This window comes from Sebastes umbrosus, chromosome 9, assembly GCF_015220745.1.
Source record: "Sebastes umbrosus isolate fSebUmb1 chromosome 9, fSebUmb1.pri, whole genome shotgun sequence".
NCBI lineage: Eukaryota > Metazoa > Chordata > Actinopteri > Perciformes > Sebastidae > Sebastes > Sebastes umbrosus.
Window position 1 is genome coordinate 1611661 of NC_051277.1, and position 27854 is coordinate 1639514.

At 34.7% G+C, this 27854-nt stretch overlaps 2 protein-coding genes across 2 annotated transcripts in view; one reads left to right on the forward strand and one right to left on the reverse strand.

Moving 5' to 3' along the window:
- The window catches only part of LOC119494898 (clumping factor A-like), a 15805-nt gene extending 14544 nt beyond the window's left edge, over window positions 1-1261 (forward strand). Inside the window, exon 7 of the mRNA XM_037781121.1 lies at window positions 1127-1261. The gene's annotated coding sequence lies outside the window, so the exon portion shown is untranslated. The remainder of the gene's footprint in view (window positions 1-1126) is intronic.
- Window positions 236-27854, reverse strand: emx3 (empty spiracles homeobox 3). The gene is made up of 4 exons (XM_037779219.1): window positions 27842-27854; window positions 27035-27652; window positions 9239-9423; window positions 236-1325 (listed from the first exon to the last, which is right to left on the reverse strand). Exons 2-4 carry the CDS (start codon window positions 27483-27485, stop codon window positions 1131-1133), a joined length of 831 nt encoding a protein of 276 aa, XP_037635147.1. The 5' UTR covers window positions 27486-27652; window positions 27842-27854; the 3' UTR covers window positions 236-1130.

Below are 27854 nucleotides of genomic sequence, written 5' to 3' on the forward strand. Positions count from 1 at the left end.
TACACTGAGTACTGTTTCTTTAACAGTATCTTTAAAGTCTTAATAAATCATAGACGTATTTATTATTGCTTTTAGACAAATGAAAAAAGGTGATGAAGTATCTTGAGAGGATGATGAGTTTCAGTTTGTTCTGCTCGCTGCAGATTAATTCTGTCTTTTTTTAAATGAATCAGATTAATTACAGCTCATATTTTCGTCACTTTTGGTAAAACGAGCTAAAGTTGGCCTCGTGGTGCGTTCAGTGTCTGTCTTTTACACAGGTTTGTGCACATTTTTGTGCACAATGTTTTCTTTTGAAAGGTTCAAGAAATCCAGCTCTCTTTCTCTGTTGTATATTTATCTATTATTAAACCAGGTTGATATTTAAGAGCTATTTAATTACAGCACATGCTTGTTGGTAGTTTATATCCAAATGGGATTCTCATTGTGATTTGTATCTAATATCGTACAAAACGTTTTTGCTTCATTTCTTACAGCTTTTAAAGCTGAGGTTGCGTCAGAAATTTCATCCTAACATGATATTTAATATAGTAAAACAGTATGTGAGACATTTTAGTACATCCGAAACCTTAGTGTGAAACCAGTAGTACGCAAGTTACATACTATTTCCTGTGAAATATTACAGAATGTAACACTGGACACTATGGTGGCATAAATATCCCACAATCCAATGCGGTAGTGACGGACGGCTCTGTAACGTCAATAATAATATAATTCAATTTAAATTACTGCTCGGTGTGTCCGTAAAGATGCATACTACTGTTTATTCACACTAACGTATGTTGAGCGATAGTACGCATACTGAGTTTGTAGTGCATAGTGTGTGATTACGGACCAAGCCGAAGGTTTTGATTATAGTTAATAATTACAGATTAGCTGCTTTTGATGAGTGGAGGAGAAACTGAATTCAAGTTTTTGTCTCCTGTGGAGACTTTGAACACTGAGCTGTTAGCATCACGAGCTACGTTAGCCCGTCCTGTTTACAGAAATCTGATTGTTGATATGAAAGCTTTTTTAAAACATGTGAAACTGAACGCACCTTTAAAGTTATTTAGATGTCAGTCACTAACCAGTATGACTGTAACAGAGTGTGTGTTAATGTGTGTGTTAATGTGTGTGTTTGCAGCAGTCTAGTCCTCGCTGAGGACGTCCACGTCCTCGCCGCCGCCGCCGCCGCCTCCTCCTCCTCCGCCGGGCTGCTGTGTGGCTGCTCTCCAGCGGTTGATATGCTGACTGCCCTTCCTCTTCTGCTGAGCTTCAGGAGACTCTTCCTCCAACTTCTGACGTTTGTGCTTCGTCCGGCGGTTCTGAAACCAAACCTTCACCTGCACACAGAGAGAGAGAGGTGTGTCTTAATACAGGTAAAACACATCCAGTTAAATATATGATATGGTAATCCTAGTGCTCCTAATGGCGTTTTCACCGCGCCCGAACAAAAACAACCAATCAGGGTGCCGCAGTAGCTCACATGGTAGAGCGGGCGTCCCATGTACCAAGGCTTAGTCCTTACCGCAGCGGCCCCAGGTTCGAATCCGACCTGCAGCCCTTTGCTGCATGTCATTCCCTCTCTCTCTCCCCCTTACAAAAAACTATATCTGTCTCTGTCAAATAAAGGAATAAATGCCCAAAAAATAATCTTTAAAAAAAAACAAAAAACAATCAGAGCGGAGCTAGCAGCTGTCAATCACTGCTGGCGAAAATCGGGAACTCCGATCAAACAGTCAAACTAGGCAGCGCTGGTCAAATATGGATCAATATTCTGTTACTGTAATGACTGTTTCTCTCCTCAGATGTTTTTAGAAACACATTTTAATGTGTTTTTTCAGCTGTAAAAGTCGAACCAAAATCATCAACGCTCGCCGGCCGGAGCAAAATAATTCATTTTACAGCAGTTTACAGCATGTCGAAAAATGTCGTGAAAAAATGTTGTGAATATAATGTCGTGACAAAAAAGTCGTAGTATTATATGGCGAAAAAAGGCGTGAAAAAAAGTTGTGAAAAAAAGTCGTAGTATTATATGGCGAAAAAAGGCGTGAAAAAAAGTCGTAGTATAGTATGTTGAAAAAAGTCGTGACAAAAAAGTCGTAGTATAGAATGTTAAAAAAAGTCATGGTAAAGCATGTACTGCACTTCCATATATATCAGAAGCGTATTACTTCTTTTCATGTGAACTCCAAAAGATGATTTAGAACTATTATCTGTACTGTCAGCTACTATTACTGTAGTACTCCTTCTACCACTGACAGTTATAGTACTAAATATGATTTAATATCTTCACGCTGGTTAAACACGCATCCGTCTGTTAAAACACGTCCTGTCTGACAGATTGTGCAACATGAGCAGTTAGTCAGCAGCTTCTCTTTTACATTAAATCTGTACGACACTCAGGTGTCTCCTAAAGGCCTCAGGTGTCTCCTAAAGGCCTCAGGTGTCTCCTAGAGGCCTCAGGTGTCTCCTAGAGGCCTCAGGTGTCTCCTAAAGGCCTCAGGTGTCTCTTTAATATGACATGGTCTCCGTGAGGGACGGGACGTTGTGTAATTATATTATATTATGACAGTTTAAACTCTTTGTTCGTTCCAGACAAAGACACTGTCTAATAAAAGTCAGACTTGTTACTTTACGAGCTTCATTTTAACATGCAAACACGTCAGACTTCAGATCTAAACTTACAGAAAGTTTCGTCAGTAGTAGAAGAAGTGGTGGAATGTAATTAAATACATTTACTACTCAAGTACTTGTACTTGAGTACAAACTTTTACTCCACTACATGCTTCAGTAATATTAATCCAGAAACAAAACACTGACTGAGAACATTTTACTGCTCCATCAATACTTCTACTGTAAGTACATTTTGCTGAGACATACTTCTACTTGTAGTGGAGTATTTTCACAGTGTGGTATTAGTACTTTTACTTAATCTACTTAGTTACATTCCAACACTGATACTTAGATATTTTACTTGAGTAAAAGTAGTAATACCACAGTGTAGAAATACTCTCTGTTACAAGTAAAAGTCCTGCATTCAAAATGTTACTGAAGTAAAAGTACAAAAGTATCAGCATTAAAATATACTCAAAGTACCAAAAGTAAAAGTACTCATTATGCAGAATGGCCCATTTCAGAGTAATATTTTCATACGTTAAGTACATTTTGCTGATTACATACTTTTACTTCAGTAAGGTTTTGAATGCAGGACTTTTACTTGTTGTGGAGTATTATTAGTAGTTTTACTGCAGTAAAAGATCTGAGTACTTCTTCCACCGCTGAGTAAATCTACTTAGTTACATTCCACCACTGGTACTCAGATATTTTACTTGAGTAAAAGTAGTCATACCACAGTGTAGAAATACTCTGTAAAACTAAAGTAAAAGTATCAGCATCAAAATATACTTAAAGTACTCATTATACAGAATGGCCCGTTTCAGAATAATATATATAATAGTTGAGTATTATTAGTAGTTTTACTTCAGTAAAGTATCTAAATAAATCTACTTAGTTACATTCCAACACTGATACTTAGATATTTTACTTGAGTAAAAGTAGTAATACCACAGTGTAGAAATACTCTGTTACAAGTAAAAGTCCTGCATTCAAAATGTTATGGAAGTAAAAGTACAAAAGTATCAGCATCAAAATATACTTAAAGTACCAAAAGTAAAAGTACTCATTATGCAGAATGGCTCGTTTTAAGTACATTTTGAAAGCAGGACTTTTACTTCTAGTGCAGTATTATTAGTAGTTTTACTGCAGTAAAATATCTGAATACTTCCTCCTCTACTTAGTCACATTCCAGCAGTTGTACTCAGATATTTTACTCCAGTAAAAGTAGTAATACCACAGTGTAGAAATGTACAGTGTACAAGTCCTGCATTCAAAATGTTACTTAAGTTAAAGTACAACTACATACTTTTACTTTTTTAAGGTTTTGAATGCAGGAATTTTACAGTGTGGTATTAGTACTTTTACTTAAGTAAAGGAGCTAAATACTTCTTCCAGTACTGATACTTTTACTTAAGTAAAGGAACTAAATACTTCTTCCAGTACTGATACTTTTACTTAAGTAAAGGAACTAAATACTTCTTCCAGTACTGATACTTTTACTTAAGTAAAGGAACTAAATACTTCTTCCAGTACTGATACTTTTACTTAAGTAAAGGAACTAAATATTTCTTCCAGTTCTGATAAAACTGATTAAATAAAATCGTCAGCTGAGTTTTTGAGTCTAGTTCTTTAGCTGCTCCGTGGAGACGAGCTGACAGCCGTTCATTAAGTCTGACGGTTTTAAGAGTTGTTGGACGGCGGCCCTGAGATCTCCTAAAGGAACGCAGATCGCTCCGTCATTATCGTCTATAAAAGTGCAATGATTGCAAAAGTTTTATTTATGTGTGATTAATAACTGCTGATGATTCTGTGCTGATTGATGGATTACTCTCCCTCTCTCTCTTCCTGTCCTCTGTTGTGAAATTAGCTCATAAATAATCGTGGATGATTCACATCGTTTCGCTGGCGTCAGGACTCGTATCGCCGTGGAGACCTGACGACAAACACTGTCAATCACTCCTGAGAATCAGGCGGAGGGAGCGCCGAGGAGCTGACTAACCGTCGACTCACTTCCCCTCCAATCTTTCCTCTGATCTGGATCCCAGCCAGACATCTGAAGCTCAACCTGACTTTATATCAAGGCTTGATGTCCTACATACGTACAGACACTTTAAGGTGATTGATATGAAGGTTATTATCACTATTACTACACTACTATACTTATCAAGTTATATTTGTTATTTTAATTGACATTTTATTCAAGTGAAATTGCTGTTTTAAAATGATACAATTCTGTATTTCGTAATTCATTTTTTCTGGAGGATAATTTGTTGTCAGCTATTTTTACAGGACGGTATAAATTCATTCATTTCTCATTAAAGTTGATTAAATTTACTGATGGACAATAAAACCGGAATATTTTAATTAATTTGTCATTAATTCCTTCTAATTTTCTGTTATATTTTCATACTGTAAAATGACAGTTTATAACATGCTATACTATGACTTGTTTTCACAACTTTTTTCAACATTCTGTACTATGACTTTACTCGACATGCTATACTATGACGTTTCCACGGCTTTTTTCGACATACTATAATATGACTTTTTTCCACGACTTTACTCAACAAACTATACTATGACTTTCTTTTCATGAAACTTTTCGACATGCTATACTATGACTTTTTTTCAACATGCTTTACTATGACTTTTTTTCACGACTTTACTCGACATGCTATACATGACGTTTCCACGGCTTTTTTTGACATGCTATACTATGACTTTTTTTCATGGCATTATTTCAAGACTTTTTTCAACATGCTATACTATGACTTTTTTTCACGACTTTTGTCAACATGCCATACTATGACTTTTTTCAGAACTTTTTTGACATGCTATACTATGACTTTTTTTCAGAACTTTTTTGACATGCCATACTATGACTTTTTTTCATGGCATTATTTCATTAAATTTTTCGACATACTATACTACGACTTTTTTTCAGAACTTTTTTTGACATGCTATACACTGACTTTTTTTCACGACTTTTGTCAACATGCCATACTATGACTTTTTTCCACGACTTTACTCAACATAGTATAATATGACGCTTTTTTCATTACATTTTTCGACATACTATACTATGACGCTTTTTTCATGAAATCTTTCGACATACTATATTACGACTTTTTTTCAGAACTTTTTTTGACATGCCATACTATGACTTTTTTCAGATTTTTTTTTACATGCCATACTATGACTTTTTTTCAGAACTTTTTTTCAACATGCTTTACTATGACTTTTTTTCACGACTTTACTCGACATGCTATACATGACGTTTCCACGGCTTTTTTTCGACATGCTATACTATGACTTTTTTTCATGGCATTATTTCATTACATTTTTCGACATACTATACTACGACTTTTTTTCAGAACTTTTTTTGACATGCCATACTATGACTTTTTTCCACGACTTTACTCAACATTGTATAATATGACGCTTTTTTCATGAAATCTTTCGACATACTATATTACGACTTTTTTTCAGATTTTTTTTGACATGCTATACTATGACTTTTTTTCAGAACTTTTTTGACATGCTACACTGACTTTTTTTCACGACTTTTGTCAACATGCCATACTATGACTTTTTTCCACGACTTTACTCAACATAGTATAATATGACGCTTTTTTCATTACATTTTTCGACATGCTATACTATGACTTTTTCCACGACGTTTTTCGACATACTATACTATGACTTTTTTTCAGAACTTTTTTCAACATGCCGTACTATGACTTTTTTTCAGAACTTTTTTTGACATGCCATACTATGAATTTTTTTCACAACTTTTTTCAACATACTATACTATGACTTTTTTCCACGACTTTACTCAACATAGTATACTATGACGCTTTTTTCATGAAATCTTTCGACATACTATATTACGACTTTTTTTCAGAACTTTTTTTGACATGCCATACCTTGACTTTTTTTTCACGACTTTTTTCAACATGCCATACATGACTTTTTTTCCGATTTTTTTTTACATGCCATACTATGCCTTTTTTTCAGAACTTTTTTTGACATGCCATACTATGACTTTTTTCAGAACTTTTTTTGACATGCCATACTATGACTTTTTTTCAGAACTTTTTTTGACATGCTATACTATGACTTTTTTTCAGAACTTTTTTGACATACTATAATATGACTTTTTTTTCATTACATTTTTCGACAAACTATACTATGACTTTTTTTTCATGAAATCTTCTGACATACTATAATAAGACTTTTTTTTGCATGAAATTTTTCAACATACTATACTACGACTTTTTTTCACGACTTTTTTCAACATGCCTTACTATGACTTTTTTCAGAACTTTTTTGACATGCCATACTATGACTTTTTTCAGAACTTTTTTGACATGCCATACTATGACTTTTTTCCATGACTTTACTCAACATACTATACTATGACTTTTTTTCATGAAACTTTTCAACATGCCAAACTATGACTTTTTTTCACTACTTTTTTCGACATGCTATACTATGACTTTTTCCACGACTTTTTTCAACATGCTATACTATGACTTTTTTTCACCACTTTTTTCGACATGCTATACTATGACTTTTTTTTCATGAAACTTTTCAACATGCCAAACTATGACTTTTTTTCACTACTTTTTTCGACATGCTATACTATGACTTTTTCCACGACTTTTTTCAACATGCTATACTATGACTTTTTTTCATGAAACTTTTCAACATGCCAAACTATGACTTTTTTTCACTACTTTTTTCGACATGCTATACTATGACTTTTTCCACGACTTTTTTCAACATGCTATACTATGACTTTTTTTCACTACTTTTTTCAACATGCTATACTATGACTTTTTTTCACGACTTTTTTCAACATGCTATACTATGATTTTTTTTCACGACTTTTTTCAACATGCCATACTATGACTTTTTTTCAGAACTTTTTTTGACATGCTATACTATGACTTTTTTGACATGCTATACTATGACTTTTTTTCACGACTTTTGTCAACATGCCATACTATGACTTTTTTCCACGACTTTACTCAACATTGTATAATATGACGCTTTTTTCATTACATTTTTCGACATGCTATACTATGACTTTTTCCACGACTTTTTTCGACATACTATACTATGACTTTTTTTCAGAACTTTTTTCAACATGCCATACTATGACTTTTTTCAGAACTTTTTTGACATGCTATACTATGACTTTTTTTCAGAACTTTTTTGACATGCCATACTATGACTTTTTTTCATGGCATTATTTCATTACATTTTTCGACATACTATACTACGACTTTTTTTCAGAATTTTTTTTGACATGCCATACCTTGACTTTTTTTTCACGACTTTTGTCAACATGCCATACTATGACTTTTTTCCACGACTTTACTCAACATAGTATAATATGACGCTTTTTTCATGAAATCTTTCGACATACTATATTACGACTTTTTTTCAGAACTTTTTTTGACATGCCATACCTTGACTTTTTTTTCACGACTTTTTTCAACATGCCATACATGACTTTTTTTCCGATTTTTTTTTACATGCCATACTATGCCTTTTTTTCAGAACTTTTTTTGACATGCTATACTATGACTTTTTTTCAGAACTTTTTTGACATACTATAATATGACTTTTTTTTCATTACATTTTTGGACAAACTATACTATGACTTTTTTTTCATGAAATCTTCTGACATACTATAATAAGACTTTTTTTTGCATGAAATTTTTCAACATACTATACTACGACTTTTTTTCACGACTTTTTTCAACATGCCTTACTATGACTTTTTTCAGAACTTTTTTGACATGCCATACTATGACTTTTTTCCATGACTTTACTCAACATACTATACTATGACTTTTTTTCATGAAACTTTTCAACATGCCAAACTATGACTTTTTTTCACTACTTTTTTCGACATGCTATACTATGACCTTTTCCACGACTTTTTTCAACATGCTATACTATGACTTTTTTTCATGAAACTTTTCAACATGCCAAACTATGACTTTTTTTCACTACTTTTTTCGACATGCTATACTATGACTTTTTCCACGACTTTTTTCAACATGCCATACTATGACTTTTTTTCATGAAACTTTTCAACATGCCAAACTATGACTTTTTTTCACTACTTTTTTCGACATGCTATACTATGACTTTTTTTCACGACTTTTTTCGACATGCTATACTATGACTTTTTTTCACTACTTTTTTCGACATGCTATACTATGACTTTTTTTCACGACTTTTTTCAACATGCCAAACTATGACTTTTTTTCACGACTTTTTTCGACATGCTATACTATGACTTTTTTTCATGAAATCTTTCAACATATTAATACCATGACGCTTTTTCGTAAAAAATTTCGACATACTATACTATGACTCTTTTTTCATGAAATCGCTCGACATACTATACTATGACTTTTTTTTAAAAATAATTTCAACATACTTCTTTAGTTACGTTTTGGACAGTTTTTATTCATCCATTCATTTATTTAAAGGTATTCTAATTTTCTTGAGGGGAGCTTGAGTTATTGATCTCATTAATAATCTGTTTTGTCATTTTGGTTCTTATCTGATAAAAGTTATTTTTTTTTGGTGTAATTGTGTTTTATTCTATGCTTACCTGCGTCTCGGTCAAACACAGCCCGCTGGCCAGCTGCTTCCTCTCGGCTCCGACTACGTAGTGATTTTTCTCGAAGGCTCGTTCCAGACGGAGCAGCTGAGAGGGCGAGAACGCCGTCCGGATCCGTTTGGGTTTCCTGGAGAACGGACCGTGAAGCAGCAGGTTCTCCGGACTGCTGTCGTCCCCTGAACACAAACAGCACGACGATTAACAAACAATAACCTGCAGTGACACCTGGTCCACAGGTTTACAGGTCTACAGGTCTAGAGGTCTACAGGTCTACAGGTCTACAGGTCTACAGGTTTACAGGTTTACAGGTCTACAGGTCTACAGGTCTACAGGTCTACAGGTTTACAGGTCAACAGGTCTACAGGTCTACAGGTCTACAGGTTTACGGGTCTATGGGTCAACAGGTTTACAGGTCAACAGGTTTACAGGTCTACAGGTCTACAGGTCTAAAGGTCTAAAGGTTTACAGGTCAACAGGTCAACAGGTCTACAGGTCTACAGGTCTGCAGGTTTACAGGTCTACAGGTCAACAGGTCTACAGGAGGAGGAAGTGGGGAAAGTAAAGAAAAATCAAAAAGACGTTGGAGTTGTTGAATTGTTCTCAGACTGTCAGAACAGCTGGAAGGATAAATAAGACAGAAAATAAAGATCTCGAACATAAACTACACTATGACGTTTTTTCATGAAATTTTTCAACATAGTACACTATGCCTTATTAAATAGTTTTTTGACATACTATACTATGACTTTTTACAAATATTTTTGTATGTTGAAACATTTTATGAAAAAAAGTCATAGTATAGTATGTTGAATTTTTTTTTTTTTTTTTTAAATGCATAATATAATAAGTAGAAAAATTTCATGAAAAAAAAGTCATTGTATAGTCTATAGAGTATATATTATATGGTCACATAAACCGTGACAGTTCACACCGTTACGGTTTCTATTTATAGAAAAAATTATAAAATGTTTTGACATACTATACTATGACTTTTTAAATATTATATATAATCTATAGATATGATCAGGAGCAAACACCAACCGTTCTTTAAAATGTTAAAATCAAATGTAAAACGTACGTAAGTAACTAATGTAGAGATGGTGTTATGTGGACTCTTCTGTAGACTAAATAAAACTAGTAATGCTCAGTTAAGGTCTCTATTGTTAATACTTTTTAATCTACTTTCAACTTAAATGTTTAGTTTTATTAATGGAGAGACGATATTTAATGATGCAGCATCTTGTAGTTGCAGCTCAGAAACATGCAGCAGAAAACAATGAGCAGTATTTTAACAATCAAACAGCCCGCTGAAGACGTCAAGACAAAATGTCATCAAACCGGTCCTCACAGGGATACAACAACTATTGTTACAGCACGCCGTCAGACAGAAATAGATCTGAATGAAACAGAGTGTGTGTGTGTGTGTGTGTGTGCTGTGGGATTTATGGTTAATCTGATCAAACACACGTTGCGCATGCAGATATTTATATCTGCAGTTAAACCGCAGACCGAAGTCTGACTCAGCATTTCACCACAACCACGATGATATCATCGCTGTTTTAAAACAAAAACCATGACAGTTCACACCGTCACAGTTCCTATTTATAGAAAAACATCATCTCAGTCACAGAGATATGATTTATGATCTACTTTCATATTTACATCTGGTGTAATGAAAGTTTAACATGTGACAATAACAACAATCTACAGAAAATAGGGATGAAACACTGAATATATAGATACAAATTATAATTTTACGTCACAATAATAATTAATTAGTACATGGAAAGGCAGGTATTGATTGATGTAACATCCAATCAAAAGTATGTTTAAAGATAACAACACAGCCGCAGTCAGCTACCAGCTGTTCATGATCATAAATATAATTATTTATTCATGAGATGAGAACTTTATGGGAGACAAACTGATTTATTTTAACGTATTAACACAACTTGTGATTTTTAGGTTGTAGCGGCTCTAGAAAACCTGATGAATTCATCGGTACCAATCAGGTCGTACTAGTTGGTCATGAAGGAGGTTAATTAACGCTCCTAACTTAGGCTAAAATTTTGGCGAGGAAAAACTGTCATATCCATGTTCAAAGGGGTCCCTTGACCTCTGACCTCCAGATGTGTGAATGTAAATGTGTTCTATGGGTACCACGAGTCTCCCCTTTACAGACATGCCCACTTTATGATAATCACATGCAGTTTTTTTGAATAAATGTGTTATTGTCTCCTATTCTAAAATGGTGTATCTGAATATTTCTGCATCCTGGGGTCCCTAAACAGTCTTTGAATTACATAAACTGGGTTTCACTGTAAAGCTGAGACTCTGGTGGATCCAATGAGCCCAACTTTATTCATGTGTGATGCTGTTAGTACCCATAGGAGACATTTCATTGACCTCACTGTATAAAATGACCTGTGGTGACCTCTCAGATCATCACAGCCTCATGAAACTTTACAGCCACAAACTAGAAAAATGTCAGAATATTTTTCAAAAAATTGCCAAAAAAATCCAAAATAAGGTGGAAGAGTAGTCCAAAAAAAAGGCTGAAAAAGGCTGAAAAATGTTCCAAAACAGGCTGAAAAAAGGCTGTAAAATGTCCGAAATATGTCCGAAAATGTCCAAAAAAACTTGCAAAAAAAATGTGAGAAAAATTTCCAAAATAAGGCAGAAGAACAGTCCGAAAAACGTCCGTCTTGGTGTCTTAATGTGGTATTTGAGAGGGATAATTGACAGTTTTTATCAATTCTCCAGTGATAAAAAATTGCTGCAACAACTTATGAGACATAATAGAGCATGGGGATGATCATCATATACTTCTATCATCATGTTCTAAACCCTTATACACTTTCACTATTTAACTTAAAAATTAAAAATCAAATTAATCTTCAGGTTTCCAGCTTTCAGATGATGTACACTACTTCTATGTGACCTCTACTGTTGACCTGCTATCTCCCCCTAAATACCCCCTGAACCCCCTAAAAGAGACTAACAGGTCTGCTGTGTGTCTCAGAGGGTTAAATGGTGTATTTAAAATAAAAATAAATGTGGTAAACAGCTTTTATTCTTCGGTTTGACAGTAAAGGTGAAATATTTTTACTTTTATCTTTCACTTCAGTCCAAAATATAACTTTTAATAGTTTTATAAATCAATCTATTGATGTTTTATTGAGTTATTCTGGTCATTTATCTCCTCTGCTGTCTGCTTTCTCCGTTCTTTATCGGGTTTTGTTTAATGCTTTTGCACAGCTCATTATCTTGTGTATCTTTTTATTTATTTATTTATTTAGTTGTTTTTAATTATTTTATTTTATTTATTTATTTATTTAGTTGTTTTTAATTATTTTATTTTATTTTATTTATTTATTTAGGTGTTTTTAAGTATTTTATTTTATTTATTTAGCTGTTTTTAATTATTTTATTTTATTTTATTTATTTAGGTGTTTTTAAGTATTTTATTTTATTTATTATTTGTTTTTAATTATTTTATTTTATTTATTTAATTAATGATTATTTATTCATGTTTTTAATGTGTAGTTTTATAAGTTTATAGCCTTTGATTGTTTTTAGTTTTGAGATTAAAAGTGTTTCTCTTTCTTTTCTTTCTCAGGCTGATAATCAGTTTATATCTTTGGGTTTAGATGTTATTTTATTATATTCTGTCTTATTTGGTTACGTTTTCTCATATTTATTATTTATTATTATATTTTTCTGTGCATGTCACCTGTGTGCACTTTTGAGGTAAAATGCATTTGAGTTGAAACAATTGATCAATTATTCAACTGAATATTAATAATCCGTTAATTCTTTCAAGCAGGAATGTCAAACATTTGCTTCTTAAATGTGTATATTTTTAGTTTTATATCTAAAATATTTTTTGGTTTTGGATAAAACAAGACATATGGTACGTTGTGGACATTTTTCACTTTTTTCTGACTTCTTAAATCTACATGATGAAAATAAAATTACATTATTTACTTGTGATGAAATGTATTATATAAATAAAACAGTTTTGCCTTCAGAGGAAATACTTTATACGTTTATCAGACGACACTCAGAGATCAGTTTGACATGCAAAGCAGAGAAAAATACTAAAATATTAAAGGTACTTCTGTTGTGTGATACATGAGAATACATGAGTGACATACCGGCTGCATGTGTGTGTAAAAGGGTGTTTTGTTTCTAATTTTCCTGAAGTGGTTAAAGGATTAGATCTGTCACCGCGTAGATGATCGCCGGTTAAAGAAGCAGAAACTCATTTGTTTGTCAGACGTGTCGACGTGCACGTCATTAAATCTGATCTCAATGTCGGTCAAAATGGACGTTGTGTTTCTCTTTGTGTCTCCGCTTCATCCAACATCTGCTTCATTTTTCTGACCGTTTATTGAAATTTCACGTAAATGTTTCACAATAATATTTTACATAAAAACAAAGCCACGCATGACTTCTCCTCAACCGCTGCAGCTCGGCTGAAAGGGAGGCGCCGCCGCCGTCACGCCGCACGCAAAATAGTCGGTTGCTCGGCGGCTTCGAGGAGGCAAGGGGGACAATGATGGCGTGCAGAAAGCCGACACGTTCCCACGCTTTTTAGCCAACGTTAACGTCTGTCCAGTGATATTCATATGCAAAGTCGCAAGTCGGGAGCCGTGGCTGATTGGAGGTCACCGGTCGGGTCTCAGAGGAGCTCGGCGTGCAAATATGACGGTTGACTTCTGTTGAATGTCAAATAAGCCGACATGATGGCGTTAATGTAACAACAGCGGCAGGTTTACAGGGAGGTCAGAGGTCTCAGACGCTCGCCTGGTTTGTTTTTTTACCGGCAAGAAATCAGTGAGAGCGTCGAGACAGCGAACGCTCCGAAACAACTAACAAATCTCAGAATAAATATATATAATATCCATCAAACTGAGAGAGAAGAAATAACTATCTGTGTCTACAGGATTCTACTAAACTGACTCAAACTGCTGCGTCATGATTCATACGTTAATTCTTCTTCTGTCAATGTTTGTTCAACCTCTGCAGGAAAGACTGCCTGATATAAACAACCTGGAGCACCACAGATCACCTCCTAATACACACTTCCTCTCTTTCTGACTCCTTTAACCCCCTGACACCCCTATAGAGCCGTTTTAGTCTTCTTTAGGGGGGTCCAGGGGGTCTTTAGGGGGAGATAGCAGGTCAACAGTAGATGTCACATAAAAGTGGTGTACATCATCTGAAAGCTGAGAACCTGAAGATTAATCTGAGAAGCAGCTCAGCACTGTGTGTCAAGTCGTTCTAGTCATTAATCAGAAATTAAGTGTATAAGGGTTTAGAAATGATGATAGAAGTATGTGATGGTGATCTCCATGCTCTATTATGTCTCATAAGTTGTTGCAGCAATTTGGGGGTTGATACCATTTGTTACACAGATTTGGTGCTAAATTTAACCATTTTTTACCACTGGAGAATTGATAAAAATGATCAATAATCCCTCCAAAATACCACATTAAGACACCAAGATCTTGAGGAACACTATAGAAAAAGACATGCTGTGATTTGGGATCAAAAACTTTTGACATTTTGGAGATTTCTGCAAGCGATTGGATGGCGAGCACTTGTGTTGTGTAAACTGCTCAAAAACCCAATTTTTGTCAATATTTTCAGTTTTTCTCTTCTGCCTTTCTTTCGACATTTTTTGGAGATTTTTTAGAGACTTTTTTTGGGAGATTTTTCAGCATGTTTTCAGCCTTTTTTGGATATTTTTTGGACTGTTCAACTTTTGTTCCATCTTTTTTCTGACATTTTTTGGAGATTTTTCAAAGACTTTTTTTGGGAGATTTATCAGCCTGTTGTCAGCCCTTTTTTGGATTTTTTTTCGGATATTTTTCAGACATTATTCAGACGTACATCATCTTCTGAATGCTCTAGGTCTCTAGTTTGATCCATCCATCCTCTGAATGCTCTGGGTCTCTAGTTTGATCCATCCATCCTCTGAATGCTCTAGGTCTCTAGTCTGATCCATCCATCCTCTGAATGCTCTAGGTCTCTAGTCTGATCCATCCATCCTCTGAATGCTCTAAGTCTCTAGTTTGATCCATCCATCCTCTGAATGCTCTAGGTCTCTAGTTTGATCCATCCATCCTCTGAATGCTCTAGGTCTCTAGTCTGATCCATCCATCCTCTGAATGCTCTAGGTCTCTAGTTTGATCCATCCATCCTCTGAATGCTCTAGGTCTCTAGTCTGATCCATCCATCCTCTGAATGCTCTAGGTCTCTAGTTTGATCCATCCATCCTCTGAATGCTCTAGGTCTCTAGTTTGATCCATCCATCCTCTGAACGCTCTAGGTCTCTAGTTTGATCCATCCATCCTCTGAATGCTCTAGGTCTCTAGTCTGATCCATCCATCCTCTGAATGCTCTAGGTCTCTAGTTTGATCCATCCATCCTCTGAATGCTCTAGGTCTCTAGTCTGATCCATCCATCCTCTGAATGCTCTAGGTCTCTAGTTTGATCCATCCATCCTCTGAATGCTCTAGGTCTCTAGTTTGATCCATCCATCCTCTGAATGCTCTAGGTCTCTAGTTTGTGGCTGTAAAGTTTCATGAGGCTGTGATTATCCTAGAGGTCACCATAGGTCATTTTATACAGTGAGGTCAATGAAATGTCTCCTATGGGTACTAACAGCATCACACATGAATAAAGTTGGGCTCATTGGATCCACCAGAGTCTCAACTTTACAGTGAGACCCAGTTTATTGAATTCAAGACTGTTTAGGGACCCCAGTATGTTGAAAAATTCAGATACACCATTTTAGAATAACACATTTATTCAAAAAACTGCATGTGATGATCATAAAGTGGGCATGTCTGTAAAGGGGAGACTCGTGGGTACTCATAGAACCCATTTACATTCACACATCTGGAGGTTAGAGGTCAAGGGACCCCTTTGAAAATGGCCATGACAGTTTTTCCTCTCCAAAGTTCAGCATAGGTTTACTTTTTAGGTATGACTTTGGTCCTTGAATTCAAGAAGACTAGTCAAATATTTGGTCTGTTTTTAAAAGAACCTAAAATTTAAATAAATAAATGCTGTTTAGATGATTCGTGGAGCTTCTGAGGATTCATGGAAACCAAAGTCAAACATCTCCTGACCTACAGAGAACCTCTACTGAACGCCGTCATTAAAACGTTGTCTGACTGAGTAACGTCGTGTTTCAGACGTCTCTAATGAGCTTTTAGTTTGAAGGTTTTAACCCTTTTAACAGCAGCGGTGGACAAACTGGAGGCAGGTAATGACAACATGCTGCAGCCTAATGACAGTAAACACTCCTCAACAACAACAACAACAAGTTTCTGTCTGTGCACACGTTGAAAACAACTTTAGGGAACTGCTGCAGAGGTCAATAAAACTAAATGTTTTGTATTCTGGATGTTCGTACAGGACACAAAGTTCTTATTCAAATCATTCCGCACACTCATCCTCTCATTTACATGAAACCTTTCCTCAATATCATAATATCTATTTATATTTTCTGCTTCTTCTGCCACTTCACTGAAGCTAAAATGTTGAAATGACTGAAACATGATCAAATGTTAGTCCATCTGTACAACATGTTGGGTTGCACATTCCTACCAGAGCACCGTACAGGTAGAAGATGATGATATAAACCTCCAGTTACAGCAGACTGTCTATACGCTCACATGGAGGGAAACGTAAATATCAGTAATCTGTAGCTACTTTCTTAATTTCAAAGCAGAATAAACATGCCGAGGTTAGAATACACCACCTTTAACTAACTAACAGTTCATCCTAATCACATCTGATCACATTTTAGAGTTAAACTTCTGTCTTAAAAGGTCCCATATTGTAAAAAGTAAGATTTTCAGATCTTTTATATTATAAAGCAGGTTTCAGTGCTTTATAAATCCTCTTAAAGTATTGAAGCGCTCAATATACGGAGAAATACACACAGCCTGTATTCAGAAACTGTGCGTTTGAAACAAGCTGTCAGGATTTCTGTCCATTTGTGATGTCACAAATATACAATATTTAGACCATGACTCGGTTTTAAACATTCTAAATGTGTCCCAGTTTATTTCCTGTTGCAGTGAATGTGAATAACATCAGCTGACAGGGAGTAAACATGGACCCAAACTGTTGCCAGGCAACGCAATTCTGTTGCAATTCTGTTGCAATTCTGTTGCAATTTTGTTGCAATTTTGTTGAAATGCACTAAAACGGAGCGTTTTAGACAGAGGGTGAATACAGGTATATTGAGACAGACAGTATGAGGAAAATAAAGTTTTTTTTAACATTACAGCATGTAAACATGTTCAAGTAGAAACACAAAATACAAGTATGAACCTGAAAATGAGCATATGGGACCTTTAAAGTTGCTGCAAATGAGGTGAAAACAGTAAAACCAGATCGACTAAATGTGAATATTTAACAATTTTAGACTAAAACTCAAATTCACATCCAAAATCTGAATTTGTAGCTCATGAAAAGAAAAGAAAACGTTATTCAATAGCTTCTTTTTAAAGATCTGAATTTAAAGACAAAATAGACCGCAGAGACATGAACATACTTCCTGTCAGATCCTTCACTGACAAACTGTTCAGCTGCTGTGACAGAAGGAGGAGGAGGAAGAGGAGGAAGAGGAGGAGGAGGAAGAGGAAGAGAAGGAGGAGGAGGAGGAGGAGAAGGAGGAGGAGGAGGAGGAGGAGGAATGTGAAAAATATAAGAGATTCTGAGACAGAAGAAGAGGACGAGAGACATGCAGAAAACGAAGAGGATGGACAGGAGTAAATAGAGGAAGGAAAAGAAAAATGTGTTTGTCAATGAAACTTTAACAGAACAAATTATAGTCCGAAAATTCACTGTCAGAGAGGAGGAAGAGGAGGAGGAGGAAGAGGAGGAGGAGGAGGAGGAGGTTTGGGGCAGATGGCACATCAGGCTCCCCTGGCACTGACAACAAGCCCAGACCTGTCTGTGTGTGTGTGTGTGTGTGTGTGTGTGTGTGTGTGTGTGTGCGTGCGTGCGTGTGTGTGTGCGTGTGTGTGTGTGTGTGCTCAGCTAACCGTCTCCTTGATGTTTACACATCTGATTAGCAGACAAGCTAACGATGCTAACGGTGTTGACAATATGCAAAACAAGAACAGTACAGGTGAGTTCAGCGATAGTTCCTCTCACAGCACGAGACGAACCACGAGGGACGAAGTGTACAGTGATTGGTTGAACACGTGAGCCGCTGCAGCACCAGCAGCCGCCATTTTTAAAAGAAATGTTAGCCATGTAAACAACAAACAACACAAACAACAAATAGTACAAACAACAAATAACACAAACAACAAATAATACAAACAACAAATAATACAAACAACAAATAATACAAACAACAAACAACACAAACAACAAATAATACAAACAACAAATAATACAAACAACAAACAACACAAACAACAAATAGTACAAACAACAAATAACACAAACAACAAATAATACAAACAACAAATAATACAAACAACAAACAACACAAACAACAAATAATACAAACAACAAATAATACAAACAACAAACAACACAAACAACAAATAATACAAACAACAAACAACACAAACAACATCTATGTAACAAAATACATGGAACAGTGAAGTCCAGATGTTAACTTGTTCATGAGCACACAACTGAGCCAAAGGCTAACCCAGTAACACAAAGACTAACCCAATAACACAAAGACTAACCCAGTAACACAAAGACTAACCCAGTAGCACAAAGGCTAACCCAGTAACACAAAGACTAACCCAATAGCACAAAGACTAACCCAGTAACACAAAGACTAACCCAGTAGCTCAAAGACTAACCCAGTAACACAAAGGCTAACCCAGTAGCACAAAGACTAACCCAGTAACACAAAGACTAACCCAGTAGCTCAAAGACTAACCCAGTAACACAAAGACTAACCCAGTAGCACAAAGACTAACCCAGTAACACCAAGGCTAACCCAGTAGCACAAAGACTAACCCAATAGCACAAAGACTAACCCAGTAACACAAAGACTAACCCAGTAGCACAAAGACTAACCCAGTAACACAAAGACTAACCCAGTAACACAAAGACTAACCCAGTAGCACAAAGACTAACCCAGTAGCACAAAGACTAACCCTGTTACACAAAGACTAACCCAGTAACACAAAGACTAACCCAGTAACACAAAGACTAACCCAGTAGCACAAAGACTAACCCAGTAACACAAAGACTAACCCAGTAACACAAAGACTAACCCAGTAACACAAAGACTAACCCAGTAACACAAAGACTAACCCAGTAGCACAAAGACTAACCCAGTAACACAAAGACTAACCCAGTAGCACTAAGACTAACCCAGCAAAATAAAGACTAACCCAGTAGCACAGAGACTAACCCAATAACACAAAGGCTAACCCAGTAGCTCAAAGGCTAACCGAGTAGCACAAAGGCTAACCCAGTAGAACAAAGGCTAACCCAGTAGCACAGAGACTAATCCAGTAGCACAAAGACTCACCCAGTAGCACAAAGGCTAACCCAGTAGCACAAAGGCTAACCCAGTAGCACAGAGACTAACCCAGAAGCACAAAGACTCACCCAGTAGCACAGAGACTAACCCAGTAGCACAGAGACTAATCCAGTAGCACAGAGACTAACCCAGTAGCACAGAGACTAATCCAGTAGCACAGAGACTAACCCAGTAGCACTAAATACGTCATCGTGGTTACTAACAGGAAAGGGGTCTATATGTTTAAGTTTAATTAATGCTTAATTAATAAGAGCATTAGATTTAGTCGTACAATTCCTGGCAGGTTAGTGGTTTAAATTAAAAGAGCACATAATCACAGATTATTATGATATACACATTAGACGATTAGTACAACTATGAATATTAATATTAGGAGTAAAGTTAACATGTAATCAGAGTCAGTTTTGTGTCTTCAGTCAGTTTGTTTTCCTCTCGGAGTGTTTTTAGAGAGACGACCCGACCTCTGAGAACAAAATTAAGCCTTTAATCTGACATGTCAATGTGTGTGTTCATGTGTGTGCCTGTGTGTTTGTTAATGTGTGTGTGTGTGTGTGTGTGTGTTAATGTGTGTGTGTGTGTGTGTGTGTGTGTGACAGATATCTGCAGGTCGCCCGCTGAGACGACGTGCAGCTTTTAGCTTCTCAAACTTCACTACCAGACTTCCTGCTGGGACCCTTTAACAGAAGTCCCGCGGCCCCATTTGGGTCCTCAGCCACAGGTTGACAAACCACATGGTCAGATTACTCAACCAGAAAGTTCAGTTGTTGTAGCTGTTGACAGACCAGATATTATTAACATTGTAACTGTTTATAAAGGAGCTGGTTCTAACAGGATACAGAATATGATTAATATTATATATCTAATTATTAATATATTATATTATTATTAATATATTTTTTTAGCTCATGAAATATTTTAATTATAATATAATATATTTATATTATATTATTGTTCATGTATTTAATTATAATAATAATAATATATGAATATAGTATAAAAATATAATAAATTGATATTATAGTAATATATTATAGTAATATGAATATGTATGTCTTAGCTTGTAAAATATATTAATAATAATAATAATAATATTATATTATTGTTAATGTATTTGATGATAATATATTGTTATATTAATATTAATATATTTAACAAGCTAAGAAAAATCCCTGTTTTCAGCATTGTGACCAGATGTTTTAGCTCATTTTAAATAGTTTATATACATTGAAAATTAGCAGAATTTAGTTTGAAAAATTCTAAAATTCACCAAAAACTGGAGACATAATATGGTTTTCATTGGAGAGTCTCTACGAGTAATATTTTTATTGGAATTATTTTATTATTACAATTTTATATTCTTGCTTTTGACAGGCAAAAAGATAAAAAAGGAAATGTTGATTTGTGTCAAATATTCCTAAAAAACTAAAACATTTAAAGACAAACATTCATGGAATAAAAACTGACCGTCATTCAGAGGATTTTAACTTGTTGAAATGTAAATAAATTTAAAAAAATGTTTTTTTTAACTAAAATCTAGACATTAAAGAGCTTTATGATAATTGTGGTCTTTAAAAAACTGATGAATATTTTTTTATGTTTTGTGACATTTTATAGACAAAATGATTAATTGATTAATTGAGAAAATAATCTGCTGACTAATCGATAATGAAAATAATCGTTAGTTGATGGCTTTGATTGTGATAACAGCACACAACGAGGGGTTGATATGACTAATGATTGACAGCCAGATGCACCAATCAGTTCATGTGTTGTGACTTCAGGTTGTCTGTTGTGTCAATAAAGCTTGTTTGAATTGTATATATTTGTATATTTGTATATTTAAACTGATAAAGATTTAGTTGTTTTGTTCCAACGGACAGATTTAATAAATCCTGATGTGAAAGTTCTGATTCAGTTTAAAGCTGTTTCTCCTTAATTCAATAGGAATGTTGAATGGAGTCTGGAGGGTTTAAAGACGTTCTGATGGACTGAGAGGTCGACAGTCAGAAGTCTAAATAACACAAAAGATATATAAGATATTAAAAAGACAAATATGATATGAGCTGTACTGTTGATAAGACTTAAAACAGGTTTTAGATTCATCACAGAGCGCCACACACACACACTGCAGACTGAATAAACTACAAACCTGCATTTGACATAAAGTGAGGTCATCTGCAGCCTCAGAGGTCAAAGGTCATTAACGATCACAGACAGAGAAGATTTCACCTCTGACAGAAACTAAACTCACGCTGTGCAACTTCATTTTAAATTTTAGTGGAGATCACAAAACATGTCGGGAGGAATTTTGTGGGAAAATGTGTTTAAAAAGTTGCAGCAGACTTGAAAACATGGAGTCTGTGGTTAATATTATATTATATAATATTTCACATCATAGAGCTTAAATGAAGAGCTGCAACAACATGATGCTCAATAAATAAGAATAAACAAGATTATCTTTCTATCAACGTCTTCTTAAAGAAGGAAAACTGGATGTTAAAGGGTTAAAACAAAAGATGACTTTCTTCTTCTTCTGTTTAAAATAATAATCTGATTAAACTGCATTCAGCTGATTTTAAATCAGTAATGAAGCCTCATATTTAAATTCTGTCTGGTTTTCATGTGAATTTTGATGTGAAATAAGTTTGATTTAAAGAGCAGAGAACACATTTATTTACATTTTCAAAACCTATTCTGTGTATTTCTTTGATCAATTTGCAATAATTGTTTATTTTGTATCTGATTTTATATTTGTATTGTATTCATTTCAGGCATATAACCTTTAAACATCTATATTTTTTGTGTTATTATTATTATTATTATTATTATTACTATTATTATTATTAATAATTTGTTTTATGCATTTATTTATTTATTTATTTTGGGCATATAATCTACAAACATCTATATTTTTTATTTTTTTTATTTGATTTTATACATTTATTTATATATTTTGTGCATATAGCCTAGACAAATCTAGATTTCTTCATTAACTTTTTTGTTTTTATGCATTTATTTATTTATTTTGTGCATATAACCTATAAACATCTATACTTTTTTCATTTTATTATTAATTTTATGTATTTGTTTTTAAAATCACTTCCCATTATTGTTATTCAGTGTAATGATATCATAGTAATTATTATTCTAAAGATATTTTATTAAACATAAGGATATAATTGAACCGTCCTCTCCGCGGGTCGCCTCCCACATGTTGAGAAACTCCGGATCAATTGTTTATGATTTATTTCTGATCATTTCTTTTTGTCTGAATTATAATTATAATAATCTGTAAAAGATGTTTTATTCTCTGAAACATTCGAGCTGAATGATTTTATTTATTAACGTCTTGTTATTCATTAAACTGCAGCGGATCGATAAACCTTCATATAGAATCATATATAATATTACATTACATATTACATATATATGATATATGATATAACCGGTTCATCGTTCAGGTCGCTGATTCACTTTCACACGTTTCATCAAATAATAATAATAATAATAATGATAATAATAATATATTCTATTATAAATCAAACTACAGATATAAATCATTATAATGAATCATCGCAGCGAGTCGAGGCGGGAAAATAAATAATAAATAAATAAAAATAAATCTGTCAATTAAGGGTTAAGGTTATTTTCCTCACAGTTTGATTTTAATCACAAATATCAAAACTTTATTTAAAAGTCCTTTAAAAGCAGAATAAAAACGTCGCATATTGAAGTTAGTTTCCTATAATTAAATAATTAAATAAAAAGGCCTGAAGTTAAAACAGCTGGTTTCTTTATGACTCAACTCGAATAACGTTTATTATTATCAGTGATGTTTTAATTTGAGATTATAGTTTATATGTTTATTAAACCTCCAGAGAGAGTTGAGTCATAATTAGATATACATAGAGACCAGCTGGTTTTAACTTCAGGCCTTTTTATTTAATTATAGGAGGAAACTAACTTCACTATGCGACGTTTCTATATCTGTGTCTGTCTAAATATAACTCAACTCTTTATATCTTTAATAATGATAGAAACAATAATCTCAAGTTAAAACATCACTGATGATGATGATAAACATTTTTTCGGCTGTAAATTGAATCTGCTTGTTTCTTATAAAACAGTTTTACAGGACGAATCAGCTGCAAACTGACTTTTTATTATTGAAATACGACACGAAGACTGAGCCGTTTAAAGTGTTCTAATTATCTACAGCAGCTTAATATATTAATATATAAATTCTAAAGTCTAAAGGACACGTCCGTTAAATTCACATTAAAATAAATAAAACAAACTCTTTAAAGAAGCTCAATAATGAAGAAATCAGTCTGAAGAGCAGAAATCAGCTTTTAGTTTGTGTTTTAGATTTCTTCTTATTCTAACAGCACAGTTGAAGTTGAGTCTGGTGAGTTCACTAAACACATTTTAGCTCGACAGATTCAAGTCATTAAAAAGATAAAAGTTATTATAAAAAAAGGAAGATCAGAAATATGAACTGTTGAAAGGCCTTAAAATATGTTTTACATTCATTACCGAGCAGCACATGCACAATGCATTATTATCATTATAGGACAGAAGTAATATTATTATCTTCCCCCATGAGCAGGTGATTCACTGGTGACTAACATTAACTAATGTTAGTTCACAAACTGGTTATCCTTCAGCTACCTGCTAATGTGAGCTAGATAACTACTCTGATAAAACAACAACATGATTAATGATGTAGTCATTTATTTCAGGAGAAAATTAGTATTAACTCGTTCCCTCGAGTTCCTTCATAGAGCACTTCCTCCAATCATTCCTGACATATATATATATAATATTCAATAACTTCAGTAATGTACAGTGTTACTTCACACATCAGTGATCTCCTCATAGTTGTACTACAACACTTAGTTTGGAAAAAATATTATTTTGCATAATTCTTTGAATTTTTAATGGGAAAAATATTCAATAACTTCAGTATTATGCAGAGTAATACCAACAAAATCACTTCACACATCTCTACATCTGATTATACTCATTAAACTAATTAGGATATTTTGATGGCACTACACTTTATAAAAGTGAAGTTATATATACAGGAATATTAGTATTATATTATTAGTATACAGGATTATTAGTGTTTTAGGTTGCAGGTCGCTCGAGCTGCAGAACAAAATAAAACACGAGCTGCTTCTGCAAAAAATAAAAGTTTTAATAAAACCCGAGAAGAACTGAGAGTTTCCTGCAGGATAGAAAATAATAATATATATAAGATTATATAAGATTTAAGATGATTTATAGTTTAAGGTGATGCAGCTCGGTGGGTGGAGGTGTGTGTTCATCATGATGAACTGAGAGAAATATTTATACAGATAGCATGAATAAAACAGCAACTAAATGTTTAAAATATAATAGAAATAGAAATTGTGTTACATGTATAACAGCAGATAAAAATATAAAGCATGAATTTTAAAAAAAAAAATCACTAAACTGATTTATTTATTTTATATTTTATCCTCCCAGAAAACAAATTAATCTTCTTTTTTCACACTGAATCTGTGTGACGGCGAATTCTCCAAAAACACACCAATAATACCATCGATTATCAATAACACCATCGATTATCAATAATACCATCGATCATCAATAATTATTCAATCTGCAAATCAATAAAACTGCCACTCAAATACTACAAATACTGCAAATACTACTATTAAATACATTCTACTACTAATACTAGCACCACTACAGGCCACTAATATTATCATCTATAATTATCACTATTTATCATTTATTCAGAGTGCTCTGTAAGTTAAATTAAATTAAATAGGAAAGATAATACTTAATAATAAGAATAATAGCAGAAAAAGAAGGGAAATAATCAAATTCTAAAAATAAATAAAAAAATGTTTTAATTAATTTAATTGCAAAATAATAGTAAAATAATAAAAGGGAATAATGGAATAATAAATTACAAACACTACTGATGATGCCTCCTGAAATGTCACAACCTCTGAGAACCTGAGACCTTTCTATAATCAACCACTCCAGACAACTAAAGGTGAATTTGGTGGAAATGTTCACCACCTTCTGGCACAAGGGACAGATTTTAACGTCCTGGGTTTTTGATTCTATTCTAATAATAAAAAATGAAATATATTTCTGCCATTTCCTGTCCGGTAGCATTTTATTGCAACACTCACTCGAAGACAATGATAAAAAAAAAAGGATAAATGTAATTAAAAAAAAGATTCATATTTGATAGAAAATGCAAAAAAAGTGACTCAAAGCTGCTTAAATCCGCAAAAACACCAAATGAAAAATCGGAATGCCCCATCATAAATAAATAAATAGCTATATTAATAAAGGACATAAAGTAAAGGTACTAATAAATAATAATAAAAATGAAATATATTTCTTCTATTTCCTGTCCGGTAGCATTTTATTGCAACACTCACTCGAAGCTGCTGATTAAATAAAAAAGGATAAATATTAATCTTTTTTTTTAAATCATATTTTAAAAGAAAAAGTGAAGCTGCTTAAATCTGAAAAAACACCAAATGAAAAATGTGACTGCACACACATAAATAAATATATAAATGTATAAATAAAGAGCATATTATTGCAACACTCACTCGAAGCTGCTGATTAAATAAAAAAAAGAATAAATATTAATTTAAAATAAGATTAATATTTGACTTAAACTTCTTTATTCTTTTTTCGATTTTATCTTATGCACTTTGTGCTCTTTTATCTTGCTTTTATATATGTAAAGCACATTTCATACACAAATTGCCTTTGTGTATGAAATGTGCTTTATAAATAAACTTCCCTTGCCTTGACAGGCAACCAAAAAAAGTGACTCAAAGCTGCTTAAATCCGCAAAAACACAAAATGAAAAATGTGACTGCTCAAATAAATAAATAAATAAATATATTAATAAAGAGCATAAAGTAAAGGTCCTCCCGGCTCACCTTGCAAATACTACTACTATTAAATACATTCTACTGCTAATACTAGCACCACTACAGGCCTCTGCTAATATGATCATTTATACTCATCACTATTTATCATTTCTTTAGAGTGCTCTTCAGACTTCATAGAAAATGCACAAAAAAAGTGACTCAAAGCTGCTTAAATCCACAAAAACACCAAATGAAAGCTCTGAATGCACAAACAGAAAGAAATAAATAGCTATATTAATAAAGGCTATAACTTAAAGGTGCTCCGTGCTCTCGTCCTCCCGGTCTCACCTGTGTATCTGGCTCCCTGCAGGTATCTGCTCCGCAGCAGCCAGGACGGGTAGAAGCTGATCTCTCGGTGCTGCGGGCTGAAGAAGCTCTGCGGGTGCATCCCGGGGATCTGGTGCAGAGGCAGACCACCGGGACCACCGGGACCACCGTGCAGAGACCCAGGCTCCTGCATCACCAGGTCCAGGTCCGGCCCGGTGGAGAACAGAGTCCTCCCGCTGCTGACCCCCTGATGGTGGAAGCAGGAGCCGAACACTCCGGCGGCTGCAGCGGCGGCAGCTGCAGGGTGACTGAGGGAGTCCGGAGGGAACCGGAGCGCCCTGGGCCGGATCGGCTCCTCACCGGACCCGGTACCTGGTCCGGTACTGGAGCCTCCACCCGGGTGGCTGCTCGACTCCTTCCCGACCAGAGACTCGATGCTGAAGCATTTCTTGTTGTTGCTGTGATGGAACATGTTGAACACCTGGAGCTGCAGGAGGAAGATGATGAAGATAGTCCAGGTCCTCTATAGTCCAGGTAGTCCAGGTCCAGCCAGATCCTCAGGTAGTCCAGATAGTCCTCTGACTGGAGGAGCTCAGAGTCCCAGAGTCCTCCAGAGAGTCATAACTCTGCCCAACAGTCCTGCAGAGTACAGATCCCACTGGTTCAGATCCACCTGGGGAGGTTTCCTCCTCACACCTGTGTGCAGGTGATCAAACCCGGTTAAACTCCTCCAGAGTGTCCTCCGGTCACAGAGCACCATGTACCCGGGTTCAGAGCGCTGAGCGGCGGGTCTGTGGTGTGTGATCAGTCGGTGTGTCCGCTCCTCACCGCAGCATGCTGC